Source organism: Phoca vitulina, unplaced genomic scaffold (genome assembly GCF_004348235.1).
Source record: "Phoca vitulina isolate PV1807 unplaced genomic scaffold, GSC_HSeal_1.0 scaffold53, whole genome shotgun sequence".
NCBI lineage: Eukaryota > Metazoa > Chordata > Mammalia > Carnivora > Phocidae > Phoca > Phoca vitulina.
This window is the reverse complement of record NW_022589756.1, coordinates 12,882,723-12,900,491: the sequence shown is the minus strand read 5'-3', so window position 1 is coordinate 12,900,491 and position 17,769 is coordinate 12,882,723. Positions and strand designations below refer to the sequence as shown.

General features: G+C 33.7%; 1 protein-coding gene across 1 annotated transcript in view; it reads right to left on the bottom strand.

Moving 5' to 3' along the window:
- FBXO8 (F-box protein 8) overlaps window positions 1–17,769 on the bottom strand; it is a 47,799-nt gene that overhangs the window by 11,704 nt on the left and 18,326 nt on the right. The window contains exons 2-3 of the mRNA XM_032389014.1: window positions 16,069–16,405; window positions 12,660–12,786 (exon numbers count right to left, since the gene is read on the bottom strand). Coding sequence (XP_032244905.1) covers window positions 12,660–12,786; window positions 16,069–16,397 — 456 coding nt within the window. The 5' untranslated portion in view covers window positions 16,398–16,405. The remainder of the gene's footprint in view (window positions 1–12,659; window positions 12,787–16,068; window positions 16,406–17,769) is intronic.

The window sequence follows — 17,769 nt, the reverse complement described above, 5'->3', positions numbered from 1 at the left end:
TAGAGTATGTTACTAAAAACTTATGCAAACAATAGCCCCAAGACTTACACAATCAAATTAGAGTGGTGAACTGTTTTGATGTAATTTGTTTAGGAGGGAAACAAATAATTCAAGAAATCATGAAAGGATGGCTTACACCAATATTAAGAAGTAATTTATTTTTTATTTTTATTTTTATTTTTTTTTAAGATTTTATTTATTTATTTGACAGAGACAGAGATAGCGAGAGCAGGAACACAAGCAGGGGGAGTGGGAGAGGGAGAAGCAGGCTTCCCGCGGAGCAGGGAGCCCGATGTGGGACTCGATCCCAGGACCCAGGGATCATGACCCAAGCTGAAGGCAGATGCTTATATGACTGAGCCACCCAGGCACCCAAGAAGGAATTTAGAATGAAGAAAAAAATGTTTTGGATAAAGAAGATGTGGTGTATATATATACAATGGAATATTACTCAGCCATAAAAAAAAAAATGGAATCTTACCATCTGCAATGACATGGATGGACCTAGAGGGTATTATGCTAAGCAAGGTAAGTCATTCAGAGAAAGACAATTATCATATGATTTCACTCAGATGTGGAATTAAAGAAACAAAACAGAGGATCAGAGGGGAAGGGTGGGAAAAATAAAATAAGAAATCAGAGAGAGAGACAAACTCTAAGAGACTCCTAACTATAGGAAACAAACTGAGGGCTGCTGGAGGGGAGTGGGGGGCTGGGTGATGGACATTAAGGAGGGCACGTGATGTAATGAGAACTGGGTGTTATATACAACTTATGAATCATTAAATTACCTCTGAAACTAATGCTACACTATATGTTAATTAATTGATTTAAACTTAAAAAATAAAAAGAAGAAATGTATTAGGTGTTAGTCATGTATTTTTTTATTATTGTAAGAATGGCCCTTTTCACACAATTCATGTTTTAAGATACATCCACTTTGTTTCATTTCTTCTATTACATCAATACCCACATTTTCTCTCCCCTTTTAATAAAGCCTTATTTCTTTGATTCAAGTCATTATTATCCACAGTGTGGTTCAAAAGCAAAATCTACCATACATATGTTCAGGACCAGAAATTATACAGGTAGCAAAGTGAATTCTAGAAAACTAGGTATGCAAAACCAAATGAAAAAGAAGCAACTGTTGTTGCAAACCTAAAACTGACTTAAAAAATATACATTCTTAATTAAAAAAAAAAAACCCACTAACCACTGTTACTGAAAGTACTGGCTATTGGCACAGACAGTTGGCAGAAACATTATGTAGCCGTTTGTATCTATAACAGAAATCACTATGAAAACAAAATTGGTGGTACCCTTGTTTTCCTACAGAACAGAATAATAAAGATATTTAGAAAAAAACTTGGTTTAACTAATTTTGTTCAAATTTGCCTTTGTACACAATGTGAAATCCAGAACCATGGTTATACTATTTTTCAGGAAATGAATCTATCCTTAGAGCATTATATAATAGAAAGCAAACTGGACACTACATTTTTAAAGGACATTTGAAGACTTTTAAAATAATAATCCTTAAATTTTAACAATAAATATTTATAAAACAGAGTTCAATCTAGATTTCTACCTTTTCTTTCAGTGAGAAGTAATACAATAATATTCAAATAAGTATTTTAGCCACAGTGAAATGAACAACTGAAATGTCATCTTTTCACATTAAAAAATGTAAAAATTAAGAGACACAAAAAATGTTATGGATATTTGTTTTCTGGATAGTAGAAAATAATTAGACCATCACAGAGAGGGCAGCCTTCTATAGGTCAAATGGAGCGTTCTCATTGTCTTGTTTGAAAATAGCACCGATGGTGATACTATTTCTTCTTTTTTTATAGTGCTTTCAGAATCACTTAAGCAAAATGTAAAATCTATTAATTTTTGTTCAGTCGGCAGTTGTCACTCTCCCTATTTAATCAGAGAATATGTATTCTACAGTTAAGGGAAAAAAACACATAGAAGTTGAACAGGTGAAATCCATTTGGGGATATATATACTGTGCAAGTAATAAATTAACACCTTCTTTTTAGTTGCAGCAAAGTAAATGCAGAAGATTATTTAATGAGCAAGTTGTAAGACTAAGTATGGAAGTTTTTGTTCTGTCCTTTCATTTCATTTCATTCTACCCACTAACTTTTGCAGGGTTTTCTTCTGTAAATTTCTATACCACTCTTCTCTGTTGTAACACTGACCTTCAGCATAGACTTTAGAAATGTCACACATTGCTTTTTTTTCATGCTAATTTAAGCTGTTTATACATAGTATAATTGTTATTCCTAATCTAGTCACTAGAGTCCAAGACTAAAGTAAAAACTATGCCAAGGCTTTTAAAGTTGTCCTATATAAAGAGATTATAAGATTGACCAGAAACATTCTCCTCTTATGAGGTGCCTATAAGTAGGCTATTTATTCAATGGAAGCCTCTGTGTGACGTAGTTATAATTAAGAGGAAAGGACATCATGAAAATTGGGACAGAAATGTGAAGATGATTTTGATGTCAGTTTGAAATCTGACCTGCAGATTCCAGTCTTGCCTGTTCCCTAGGAAGAACAGAGAGCACACACTGTCCATGCTTATGTGGGGGAAGTGACAGTTGTGAAGAGACGTGCTGATATACTGCCGCCAATTCCTTCTTTTTTTGTTTTTGTTTTTTTTTTTTTGATTAATAGATTTTATTTACTAGAGCAGTTTTCAGTTTTGCAGAAAGAGTGAACAAAAGTATAGACAGTTCCCATTTTGGCTCTACCCCCCCAATTTGTCCATCCCATTCAGTTTCCCCTATTATAAACATCTTGCATTGGTGCATTGGTCAGTCAATTCCTTCTTACACCGTTACTGAAAGTAGTCAGAATTAAACATTCTGGAGGATAATGAAGAATCATACTATTCAGTTTTGAGTATGAAATACGGAATGAAGTCAGCTCATTTACAGACCTTGTTTGAAGTGGCAAGGATTTCAGCTTTCCAAAAGAATTTTCCATACATCAGGGTGTACAATGTAGATGAACTGCTAAGAATAGTCACACATACACCCTAAATTATTTTTAGCCAGAAGATGTCAATGGGAAATCTCGCATACAGGAGGGATAGTTCAAAGAAAATCTAAAGAAAAATGGAAAATCTTTCTAATGGAGTCCAGGGGAAATGCAGGAGAAATGTAAGAAGATCATTGTGCTTCTTTTTCATAGGAGAGAAAGCAATGACATCAGACAAAATCACATAAATGTCATTATCTAGGTTTTAAATAACAAATAAAAGTTAGTTCCTATTAGTTAATTTTAATAGACTCAAACAGAAGAAGAGTCACACTTTGACTTCTAATAGTCCCCAAAAGTGTCACTCTGCTGACTGGGATAGATCAAGAAGATGATAAGATGAAGAACATGAAGGTAATTCTTAATGATAAATTACTACTACTAATATTATTGACAAGTTGCTGGTAGCTAAAGCAAGCTTCTTGGAAAGGCCCCTTCTTCTCTAAACTGTCTGTAAATTAGAAAAAGAAAGCATTCTAGTCAAAGTCTGGAAATAAAACTCTATTAGGTTAAGGTACAATTAAAAATAATTCAAACTAATGAGAAAGTGACACATTTGAATATAATATTGGCTAATACAGAATTTCTGCTTGTAAAAATCACATGCAAATAGATTTAAATGAACAACTTTGCTTTGATAAATAAAAATTAGTTTTCTCATATAACCTAGATTCTAAAATGTACATTTGTAAATATAGTTTAACAGCTCTGAAACAATTTTGAAATAAACAACATTAAGAAAAACTCCAAATCTTAATGGTAGACAAACAGAGAAGCAAGCTGGGATTTAAATAGTAGTTTCACTGCTAGCACATGTGTATACTCATTCATGTAATTAAAGTATCTGTTCATCCTACCACCATCAGCCACGACGCAGGTTTGAATTTGAACGTAGTTTTGGAAACCTAATTACTGTTTAAAATGTCCTCAAAAAGATTATACTAAGCATCACCACTGACACAAAAAGTTATATGCAAAAGATTGTTCATCACATGCTAGAAAATGAAATTAAAGGCAAAGGGTATCATCATTTAAAGCTAGCAGATGTTGGTGTGACTGATACATACATTATGAAGGAACATTACTCAGGTGTCAAATATTTACCTACAGGAATCCAAAAGTTCCAAGAGAGGATGAAGCCCAACGCCTACAGCAGTGCTTGGCTCTTGATAGTCTAAGTTGTTATAGTTGTACCTCTAGTATAAATATAAAGCTACATTTTGGGGAGTACTTAGAGGCACTAACAATATGTTAGTGTGAATATTAATTCATAATATTTAGTGTGAATGTTAGTGTGTTAGTGTTAGTGTGTTAGTGTGAATGTTAGTTCATATTCGCACTAACATATTGTGTATCACAAATATTATTGTCCCCATTTTTATAGATGGGGAAACTGAAGCCCAGAAGTTAAATAATTTACAAGGTCTAAGTCATATAATTAGTAAGTGGAGAGATACTTAATAAATACTTGTTGAATGCATGTTTAAGTCTGTACAAAGCCTCCAGGTGGCTTTCAAGAGAAGCTATTGACTTTTAAGGATTATATAATTAAACTAAGGGGTAAAAAATGAACAGAACAGAACCACAACAAAAACCTATGAGTTGGATCAAAACTCTAGTATACTTTGAAATGCCTCAAATTATAAATTCTCAAAACTTGGAGTCACCAGTACAAACAATAAAAAGCAACAGGTCAGTCTGATGTTATCTTTACCTGCTAATGGCCAAAAGTGGTTCACAAAGATCTTAATATTTTTATTATAAGAAGGCATCTTCAAAATCTTTATGACATGAGAGAAAATGTTATATAATATTAGGGATATATGTATACTACAGTTAGTGGGTAAAAAATTTGTATTTAATGTAGTGTTTCCTACATACTTCCATATTTCAAAAGCTGCAGTTAATCTGATGGATGCTTGACAACTGATGACATCCAAGAACTGAGGAAATATTTTTCAGATTTCTGATAAAGAATTCATCTTTTACAGTGACATTCACTGTGACATTGGTATTTGCAATTGCTACATTCAGACAAGATGTGTAGGAGAGAAAACTACCTTGGACATTAAAATTGAGAACTTAGGTCTAGAAAGTGCTGTCAAGTTTCACTGAAACTGTGGTCACATCAGATAACAAAGAACATGGACGTATTAAGATGGTCAGGATATGGTAAGGAAATAAAAGGCAAACAGATTTTTCTTTGAAATGTACTTAGAATATTAACACAATATTGTAAACTCACCAGGTATCTTTATCTAAATTGGCAACAAAAGTAAAATTCAAGCAAAGAAAAAATCTTGGTCATTTCAGCCCTGCACATTTTTAAAATTTGTAGTATGGGTGGCTGTGGTGCTCAAATATTCCAACTTTATTCTTTCTTATAGTTGAAAGTCCTAGATTAATACATTGTCCACTAATTTCTGTTTATATTTACCCTAGATAATTCACACTAAATGAGATAACAGTATCTCCCATGATGTACGAGGGAAAACAAAAGCAAAATGCATCAGATGGCTTGACTGATGAATAAGCTATACAATATTCTCGGTCTGAATCTCTTTTTCAATTAGATTAAGACAAAAGAGGGCCTGGGAATTTGTTTCCCTTTGAAGCTTCTAAAAGGTTTGCCCTGAGTCCACATACTTCTGTGGAGTCATTGTATTGGAATGACTCGGTGACAAGGGAAGGGGAGGGTAGTCAAGATCTATTATGGTCAGGGCAGTATGAAGAGCAGGCAGAAGTTGATCTGAAAGACACAGGATAAAGTTACCTACTTAAACATAAAATTAACACATGATGGATCAAATTAAAAAGAGATAAGATATATCCACACACACCCATACACCTACCATGTTGCCCTCAAAAAAGTGAATGGCCTCCAGTTTGGTATGACCTGACTGTTGTAACCAGACTGAAAATATTAAATTATGTAGCCAGAGGATAATATTCAGTGTCTGAGAGGCATAGTTTTTCACTTTGACTCTAATACTAATCAAGGGAAGGGGTTTTGCCAATTAACTTGAGTATTTTAGCTCTTTCGGGTAAATAATTCCAATAGAGAAGAAAGCTTTTTAAGCTATACACAGTGAGGGATTCCTCTTAGCATCAACTAGCTCCTTTGCTCTGACTAGATTCTCATCAGCAAATTGGGGATAAAATTACTTTGCTAATGAAAATTAGCACTGTTCTTATAAAAAATAATTTGTGTTCAGGATTACATATCAAATTCTTAATGAGTTTGGGTAATAATGATGATGGTGATGATGATGCATCAGGATGCTCTTGACTGCAAACAACAGGAACCCTATTCAAGAAAGTAAAGGGATTTTATTTTCTTACATAACAAGAAATTTCAAAGTATTTTGGCTCCAGGCATGTTAGGCTCATGGACCCAATTCTTTCTTCCCAATGTTCTACCTGCCCTGTGTTATTAATAGCCCTCATGGGTGCAAGATGGCTGCATCTGTTCCCATCATTATATGCTCATACATTAGTCCCAGAAGTATACACATGTACGCATGTGTACGCATACACATAGATACTCACAGTACTACCTTCTTTTGTCTCTTTCTGAAACTTAAAATTTTCTCTGCACATGTTCCTCCAATCTTACAGGTCAGAACTGGATTGCATGGATGCTAAGCCAAGAGGAATAATATTAGCATGATTATCTTGGAATAAACTGTGTAGAACTCCTGAGGCTGGGAATGGAGCTACCCTTTCAGCTGTTTGAAGTTCTTTATCTAGTGAGTAGCTAAGTGATGTGATTTAAACCCTGCCCATACAGGGCTACGTGACTTTTTTTTAAATTACTTCTATGATAGGATATAGTGGTATTAGAAGTACCTCGAAGACATCTCCTGAGTTCCACTTCTATCCTTCTGTTTTCCCCACTTTGTTACTTCGTTACTTCAACCACAGCATAATTACTGACACTCATCCATTGTGTGCCCCCCCCCTTTTTTTTTTGGTCATTTTTGCTCAGTGGCAGGAGGACCTAAAACCACAAGTAGGGAGTCTCAGCAACCAATCTGAATTGTTGTGCCACTTATCAATATTCCTCCTTTGGGTACTAAGGCTTCTAAACCAGTACAGCCCAGAAATAAGAGAAGCAGAAAAACAAATTTTCTAAGTGGCTCACTAGTCAAACTAGAGTTGCAGACGCTTGGGCCTGCCTCAAAGCCATTTCACTCTTTTCATTGCTTTTAGCATGTCAGTCACAGTTGCTAAATCATGATAACTCTAAGCCAATCTGGTAATCCCTTCTATTCTGTTCTCAATAGGTCTAGGAATGGTCATGTGATTCAGTCTGTCCATTAGAAATCAGAAGTAGTGCACTGAAGGCTCCAGAAAAGATATTTACTTCCTAATAAGCATAAGGAATTCGAGGAGAGTTTCTTTGTTTTGCCCCCTATCTTTGTGCTGAGGATACTTTCATATGAGGATGTGATATTTTGAGTGGTGGTGGCCAACTTACTATCAAAAGAAGGCAGAAGTCAACACACCTTGAGAGTCTTTGATGAGATCAGTCTATCACTGAAATAACTCTGGGATACCCACCTCTGTGTCTCTTTGGAGGTAAATAAATATATATGGTTAAGCCACTATTAAACTGTCTGATCGTTCCAGCCCAAACACCCTATGTGATACATACAGGGAAAAGTGGGCAGTACATTTGCCAAACTTAAAAGCATCTTAATGGCCTGTCAGCCTTCGCTGAAAATACCCGTGTTGCAAGAGATAACAGTTAGTATGAGAATGAGATATCAAGGATGAAATGATAAATGAGCTGTATAAATTATTTGATATGAATACTTGTATCAATGTCTAAAGGTAATTATTTGAATTCAATATTTCTATCAGATTTTATTTTACAAAGTAACATTTTCCTTAACAAATTAGATGATAATCAAAATATAGAACATTCATAAATCTCTCAGTCTTTCAAGGTACAACTCTCAGTTTTAATTTTTTTAAAATACTATCAGACAAAAGGAAAGAGAACAAATATAAATTCATAGACTTTCAAAAGAAAAAGGATTACTGGTAAAATAGACATCAGATAACTGTCAGTGAAGAAGACGGTAGTCAAGCTAGCTGTCTATCCATTTAGGAACACATTTATTTACACATAGTTAAGATACAGATAATCCATACTAGCATATCACAGAACGTGTCCCCTGGAATGTTACTTTACCAAAGGAAAAAACAAAAGAAAAAGACACTGTCAAATAAATTTAACACTTTATCAAATAAATTTGAATGATACTACATACAACACATACAATGTGCATCAGTGTATTAAAGACTTTGAAAAGTTATTCTTTAAATAAGCCAACTAATCATAACCTATCATGGTCAAATTTATTAGACTTGGGAACTCCTTTGACTATGTCCTTTATCCTGTGGAATAATTATTCCAAAGAACACATTTGGAAAATGATTATCTGTACATTCTGATGATACCAATCAGGGTTTTCTATCCCTAGGAATAAAAGTAAAAGTTTTTTTCATCACTGTTGCTATGCTATGAAGTAATGGTAATGAACATTTTGCTGCTGTATACTGGAGCAGAAAGTCAGTAAGATTTAATATCTGAGTATAAACTCCTGAGGTCCTTTTTAAAATGGAGAACTACAAATTTCCCATTTATATTTTAGCTGGTCCAACAACAAAAAGATTACAGTATCACAAAAATAAATTGTTTATGCATTTCCATCTAAAATGTGTGCACAGGTCCAATTTAAAATATTTCTCATAATAGATTCTATCCCAGATCAATCTAATAATTATGCATAAAATTGTATGCATGTATGGGGGTCTTTCTTTATGAAGGCAAGAAAATTGTGCTTATATAGTTAAAGACTGCTTTTACTGACCCACATGGGAATATTATTATTTTTTTAAAGATTTATTTGTTTATTTGAGAGAGAGAGAGCACACGAACACGGTGCGGGGGTGGGGCAGAGGAAGACTCTCCAGCAGACTCCCTGCTGAGGGGCTCAATCCCATAGAGCCTGAGATCATGACCTGAGCTGAAACCAAGAGTCCGATGCTCAACTGACTGAGCCACCCAGGCCTCCCAAGAATATTATTCAATAACATTTTTTTAAACATATTTACACAAACAAAAATAAAACCTATAACATATTGAAATTAAACCATGTCTTGTCCCAATTTTTTAGACTCCAAGTTTAAAAATAACTAAGTCGAGAAAATGTTTAATACTAAATGGAGTTCAGGGAATATAGCTAGTCGGTTGAGAAGTTAAATTACTTTATTACAATACGGCTAGCAGAATAAAATCAACACACGTAAGTTGTACATGCAGGGGAAATACAGCCTAACGTAAAGAGATGGTTTTTAGCACATTCCTCGACTAGAATGTGGTCACCTGCCACAAAGTACACAAGCTCATGCACAAGATCAAGACTTGACATACAGCTGAGATCACAAGATCATGCAGATAACAACAGCGTGCTAGAGAATCGTACCACAAGCTGTGCGGAAGTTCTCCCCCACCCCATGAGCCATTGCCAGCAGCCGCTGTGGAGCTTGGTTACCCATATCCGTGACATGAACGGTGTCCTTTGGAGAATCTTGTTCCCTGTGGCTGTAAGTATTCTCATTTTTATAATATTTTAATGATGCTTGCTATCAAAATGATAAGTACAGAACTAGAAATTATGGAAAAGTAGACTTTTTATAATACTGAACAATTATACACATCTGACCTCAGGTAGTTACAATAAATGACACTTACATTTACACATATCATCAAAACTAATTTACTTCTCAGGCTTAAATGGACCCAAAATAACACATCTGATGATAGTGCTTCAATGGGGTGGGGTGGAAATATCAACCTCCAAAAAGTACTTCCTGATTTCTAGTGCTCAAAAATCTTGGCAAGAGTCATTCTAAGACCTGGCTAAAGTATGACTCATACAGATAAGTTCTATATAAAAACATCTATTAGGATAACTCTTTCAATTACATGATTTAATTCTGAAGGCTTGACTTGGATAAACAACCAAGTTGCTATTATTTATATTAGTCAATGAAATAAAATATAGAATATAGTTGTTAAAATACTTTCCCTCATTTCTCTGCATCTACAAGTATTTATTTCAATGTCCTTCTTTGCGTATTTATAACCTAGGTGCATTCTGGTAAAGATAGGATTCTATTTTGCTATCAGATCACACTTGCTAAGCTACTGATGTTCATAAAAGCATAGAATCAGAATTCTGGAACCACAAGTCACTCTGAAAGGTTCAGTTCTATGCCTCTTGACAGCACTGTGTGCCCCTTTCAGAATAGTGAATTCAACACTTCTGGAATGCTCTAGGATATCTTTAAGTTAGGCAAGGGAGTGAGTAAGAAGAAAATACAGCCAACTCTCAGTAACAATGGAAGGTAGGATGGATAAGTAAAATCTGAAAATCTAAAAATCTTATTTTAATTAATAACTTCAATCCCCTCTCTTAGAAAACATTCAAGTTAAAAATTTTTTTAAAAGTTTTGTTAGATAAGAAGAGGTCTTTTAATTTTATCTTTTTTCTCTGCCCACCCCTCCAAACACAGTAGAGGAGGTGTAACAAGAAGTCTATAGTCTGATATGTGTAGCAAAGATGGAAACATATTTTGACATCTAGCTTTTCCAATTTAGACATTTAAAACTATCCATATCATATTCTAGTATAAGAGGGCCTATCTGTGGTTTCATCTTTGCATAAAAATGATGGCTTTATAATTTGTTTTAAAAACTGGTACTCTTTTAGCAAGGAATGACTACTTACCATAATCAATATCAGCAGTTACATCCAACTTTTCTGACTTGGTAAATCTACAACTCAGTACTTACCAAGTTATACTTTCCTTAGAATGTAACATTTGTAAGTGATATGAATTAAAGATGACAGTTTTGCTCATTATCAGTATAATTCATGACAGGAACCAGAATGCCTTGATAAATTGGGCATAATAAGACTGGGGCTTGTAATAGCTGCCTTTCCTTATGTATCTAAAGTAATATACTGTACTAGGTTCTCCAGTAATCATCATTAGACTAATGCAATTTATGTATCTTATTATAAAGTTATTATGAAGTTTGTCATATGAACTGTTTTAATTAGCTACAAGCAATGTCAAATTCTAATAAACAGAATAATGAAGTCTTTGAAACCATGCCATTCTTCAAACATGTAAGTGTAGAAGAATCTCTTGTACAGAGTAGCTATGCCGTAGTGCAAGATCAAAGTGACACGCTTACTGTTGCTATATATTTAGAAGGAACAGAACTTGGATTTGACCAAAAATAAAGTAAAAACAAGTGTATTTTATAATAAAATGCATCAGAAAAAACTTACAATCAAGGGATAAGTTACAAAACCTAAATCTGACAGTTTATTCATTTGCCTTCTAAATTAAGTATCAGTCCTCTATTCAATCTGAACATCAAAACTCTTATTAAACAGTAGTGAGAGAACAAATTTCTTAGTTTAAATATTTATACCAGGCTTTATAATATATATATTTTGTTATATTTGTGGGGCTAAGGCTTAACTGATAATGGATGGTATATCAGTAAAGCTTTGCAATGGTGTTATATTTCTTCACTGTATACAAGGAAAAGTTAAGAAATCATATGTAATAAGTAAAAATCAATTTAATTTTTAAAATGTCATTTGTATTACATGCATATTTTTAAAATCAGTATTTGTTTAATATTCAAATATTTTACATGGGGGAAACAGGTTTTTAATTATAACATAGCAAAAGTTAAGATATTTAAAAAAAATATTTGACTGCATAATTTAAATAGTCCTTAATACCTCTACAACAAATGAAAAAAAGTTGGTTTTTGAAAATTAAATTAAAATAACTGCCAGTTAAATTTTTCCACAGAAAAGAATTCACCTAGAAGTAGTAGTTCTAAGTGCTGTATTAGGTTTCTAAGAATAAGCCTAGCAGACATTTAAACATTTCTGAGGAAAAAAAAAAAACATTTCTGAGAATCTGTACCTTTCTAGGATATATATAAAAATGAGAATAGGGAAAATAAAATAGTGAAAGAATGGTCTTCATATTTTGATTTTTTGATAAAATTATTCAGTTTTATGACAATCTATAAGCAGTTCCTAGGGCAACATGGACTGTTAAAGGCATTACGAAGACAACATTTTATGTATCACAAATGAACAATGTCCTCTGTGATTGTCTCTGATAAAAGTAGCATCGTTACTAAATAGAAAAATAAAACAGGAAGAAAATGCTGCAGATAAAATTTGATGACCATATTCTGTGCTCTCCACATACAATGTAGTCATATTTTAATCAGGTCCAGTAGAGGACTGCATATATGTCATGGAAGCTGCCACACAACATGAGCAGGTGGAAAGATTTAAAATGTGAGCTGGTAAGGTAAAGAGAAATGACTGTTATATAGCATTAACTTTACTTAGCGGGCTTCTCAGTGATTTCTTCATTGAAAAGGAATATTCAACGACTTGTTACTTTACTTGCAAGTTTATTATAACAGAAAACTGCAGTAAGATAGTAACAAAGTTCAACTATTTCAAATATTCACATTCTTCACTTACCTCCTCTGGGTTAGCATTAAAGGTGAGGCTGCCTTCATCCAGCTGCATATACAATTTTCTGAAAGAAAATCCTAGAGGTGGGTTCTTATTATATATGGAACAGTGACCCCAAGTGGATTTACATAACCTATAAAAGATAAAATCAGACAAGAAAACATTACTATATTTAATTTCCTAAGTTAAACATGTATACACATGATAAAATAGTAACATGAAATTTATAGCTCAAAAGTTGAAAATGTTTAATTCCGTACTTGTTTTTTATTTGTTTACTAGAGTATGATCGACAAATGCTTTCAATTTAGCAATTCTGATAGTACTTAATAAACACGAGTTGAAGATTAATAATATTCATGAGTACTATTTGAAGTTAAATAGAAAATATTACTAATAATAAATAGAAAATATTACTAATATAACTAATAATACTAATAATAATTACTAATATTACTAATAAGTTAAATAGAAAATATTACTAATAATATTACTACTAATAATAGCAATGATAGCTATTAACGTATAACATTTACCCAGTGCTTACTAGATGTTAGGCACTATTTAAAACATTATACTAGTATTAACTTGCTTTTAATCTTTACAACAATGCTATGATGTTGGTGCTGAAGATAAAGAGACACAGACACAGTAAAAGATAAAAGAGTTGACCTGAACCCAAGGAGTCTTACTCCAGAACTAGAAATCTTAACCAAGAAGCTAAACAGGATTAAGTAACTATGATCTATTGCAAAGTAAAGTTGAATGGGGGCAAAGATTGCTAGGTAGGGGGAGAACTTTTTTTTTTTTTTTAACAATATACATATTGATAACAGGCAAAATAAACATAGAAATTATGCTATTAACTTCAGGACATACATCAAAAGCTGCATATGACATTAAGAGTAGCTGTTTTAAGATGCTGCTTCAAAACACTGTTTTTTTTTTTTTTTACCATCACAGTGATACATGATTGTTTAAAAATTCTGTGAAACCTAAAATGCTAATAGTTCATATAAAACATACTGAAATCAGAGGGGGAGATGAACCATGAGAGACTATGGACTCTGAGAAACAAACTGAGGGTTCTAGAGGGGAGGGGGGTGGGAGGATGGGTTAGCCTGGTGATGGGTATTAAAGAGGGCACGTACTGAATGGAGCACTGGGTGTCATACGCAAACAATGAATCATGGAGCACTACATCAAAAACTAATGATGTAATGTATGGGGATTAACATAATAAAAAAAATACTGATTTTTGCAGTTTGGGATAGTTGTGTCCAACTCTCTACAAAGGCATTAGCTACTGGTTATTATTTGAAAGCTAAAGTTTTATCTCATTTTATCTTATTATAATGCCTAGAAATTCTGGATCATTAGACCATAGATCATTAAATATAAGTGCATTACTCTAGAGATACAGAGAATACTGCAATTATATTTTAGTACACTTTTAATGACTATCTCAAAATTATCTGATTTGTGTGTTCACAAACACCTACTTGTAGTGATACTAAAATAGTTTCATTTTCTGATATTAATTATTGATTTTTGACTCAAATTTCATGTCACACACATACAGTGTATAGGGTAACAAGAAAGTTACTGTCTCAGCCTGTAACATCAAAAACTGTGAGGATAGTGGGTAAAATATGTAATTTAATGAGAATATCTTCTTAATATTTATATCCTTGCATTATTTTTACCAACCAAATGAAATCCCTGATTCTAAAATAGTGGGTTTAGGAGTTTGTTTAGAAAATTATCAGTATTTTAGCAGAACCTTCAGTCCTCCTATAGCTTTTGACTTTTATTACTGAGCTATGTGAAAATAACAGAACTTCTCAACATTAAAAAGTATTTGACACATCTAAAGTTAAAATAAAAACTAAGCTGGCCTTCCATTTAAAATAGAAGCAATTTATCACTAAGGAAAAAAAAAAACAAGTGTCATAAAAATAGGCATAATTATGTGGTAACAATAAGGGAAGCATTTCTTTCAGAAATACACACCCAGATTTAAATCCCAGATAAAGAGGACATTCTGATTGAGTTCAGATAACTTAGAAATAAACTTTTTTTCTCAGAGTTCAAATATAGGATTACAAATTAAGTTTTCTGGTAATACTAAAATGCAGAAATTTTAAATAAATAATGAGCCAGTGTTAAAGTATTTTTATTTCTTCTTTTACCAATTAAGAAATTAATAACCATAAACACTACTAAGTTCCTCTCACTTTCACAGTACCTTCACTATAACAAGACAATGAGAGAGTAACAGGGTCATGCTTATGATTTTTATTTATTTAGATGTTGAGAAATTAACTATATATTTAATACTGTAATTCTGTAGCATCAGAAAGCCTGCATTAGAAATATTATTGTTGGTAATACATTTTTACTAAAGTTTGGTTATTTGGATAATTTATGAATTCTCTCAATTAGATTTTCATTTAGAAATTATTTAAAGTCACAAAAAGACCTTTGTTTTTAGACATGTTTTAAATCACTAGAAATGAGATTTAAATAAACCTTAGATACTACAAAGTTCAAGATCCAAAGATTCTTCTAAGTTTGGTAACATATTTACAACTCAAGTATATGATGCTATTTAAGGAGTACCTGAAGTTACATGGATTCTATTCCAAACATTCCTAAATTTATAGGTTAAATTTAAACTGATAGAATCGCTGCAACAATTTCTATAGTCTACTTTCACTTCAGCAGGCAGATTATCTCCTTGCATTCTACTATTTTCCTACTTCATTGATGAAATGTTGGTTAGAAAAAATAAAAAGTAGATGAAACATTCACCACAGTTTATATTAACAAGCACCTCTGTGATAGAAGTATATAAATTAGTAAGCACACAATCTTCACTTGGGAAGCACAAACTACCAGGGGTGTGAACACTTTAAGTTTTGGATTATAAATTCTCACTTGTATGTTTTTTTAAATATTTTATTATTTTTTTAGGTAATCTCTACATCTAATGTGCGGCTCGAACTTACAACCCTGAGATCAAGAGTTAGTTGCATGCTCTACCGACTGAGGCAGGCAGGCACCCCAACAACTTGTATTTCTAGAATAAACTGGCACCTCTTCATTGGTAACTCCTCTTCTAACTGTAAAGTCATTTTCCTTTATACTGTCCTTCTTTTCCCAATATCAAATTTGACTGTGATGATGACTCATTATCTTTCCGGGTTTTAATAAAGAACAAGTCAAAATACAAACCAAGGTTAAAAAGAAATACATCATAATACATTTATATACATATACATGATATATATATTATATATATTATATATATCATGTATATTATATATATCATGTATATATATATTATAAAAATAACATTTAAGCATGATTGTGTTTAGAGATATCTGAATTAAAGATGTTACGATGAACTTACCCTTGCCAGAGAAGTTCATCATTTGCAAGGTCCTGCCAAACACATGAAGCTAAGCAGAGGTCAGTTGCATTCAGGTAGGACAAGATGGTAAAGCTTAGCTCAGGGGGCAACATTTCCAAATTAATGAATCCTTCTTGTTCTTTAGATTTCCGTGCCTTCAAAAGATGATATATATCAATGCCTCCTTGGACTTGTTTACGATGACTGGTGTTAGAAATGTTGTTGGCAGCCATCCTCCTGCTCTGCTCTCTGCTGAGGTAGCCTTGCTCACTATAACCTTCTTGCTGTAGCTGCTGGTTTCTGGCCACTCTCCACAGCCCCTGACCCATCTGCAAGCCTGGGAGAAAGCCAGAATGTAGTAAGGTCAACTGTGACACGAAGCATTAATTTACCAGAATTAACATTCCTCATTAAAGTACATTAAAAGGAGTGGTATAGGGCGCCTGGGTGGCTCAGCTGGTTAAGCGACTGCCTTCAGCTCAGGTCATGATCCTGGGGTCCCTGGATCGAGTCCCGCATCGAGTCCCACATCGGGCTCCCTGCTCGGCAGGGAGTCTGCTTCTCCCTCTGACCCTCCCGACCCTCCCCCCCTCATGTGCTCTCTCTCTCAGTCTCTCTCTCTCAAATAAATAAATAAAATCTTTAAAAAAAAAAAAAAAGGAGTGGTATATTACAAAGAATAGCTGGAACATCCTAAGTACAAAACTTGGACAGAGAAAGTTGCAGAAATCTTTGATTTGATCATCACCTTTATCCCAGTTTGCTAACTACTTTTAGAGTCCACAGGTGACATAATCATTTTTCACATGGTAAGATTTAAAAGTTACTGATGTCCTAAAGACTCTTACAAGTTATAATTATGTGGACTTATGGGCCAGTATTAAATACAGCTCTGATCAGAGCACAGGACTTTAGTTAAAAGGCCTCTAGACCCTGCTTTTTATCACAACTCAGGCTAAGCTAAGCTAGCCCCTTTTAACCAAACTCCCAGATGCATAACAGCTGTGAAACAGGCTTTTCCTTTAATTCTTGCCAGTCTACACTTAAGTTGTAGACTGTAATAAAATGTAACATAGGCCCTGAAGTCTAATTCAGAAACCTTATAAATTAGACACCTAGAACTCCATGATAAATAGCTTAGTAATGACTATTTGGTTTTGTTGTTGCTTTAAATAAAAATCATAATTTAGACTAATTTTCCAGTTCTTCTCCATATAGCCCTGTGGATTCCTCAGAGGTACCTGTGAAAAGGTAGAAAAGAGCATACTCCAGTCTCCTCTACCTTCATTTGACCTCCAACCAGAGCGGCTCTACATTTATCTGTTAAGAAATGTTGGACTGCCTAGTATAGAAATATTAGGAAACTACTGGCCTAGACTTCCTATTTGATCTTGGCTTTTTTTTTTTTTAAAGGATTTTATTTATTTATTTGACAGAGAGAGAGAGAGACGGCGTGAGAGGGAACACAAGCAGGGGGAGCGGGAGAGGGAGAAGCAGGCTTCCCACTGAGCAGGGAGCCTGATGCAGGGCTCGATCCCAGGACCCTGGGATCATGACCTGAGCCGAAGGCAGACGCTTAACGACTGAGCCACCCAGGTGCCCCTGATCTTGGCTTTAAAATAAGTAACTTTTCCTAGGCAAATAAATTCATAGAGAAACATGAAATCAGGAAGAGCTATTAACTAATATAGATACTTCCAT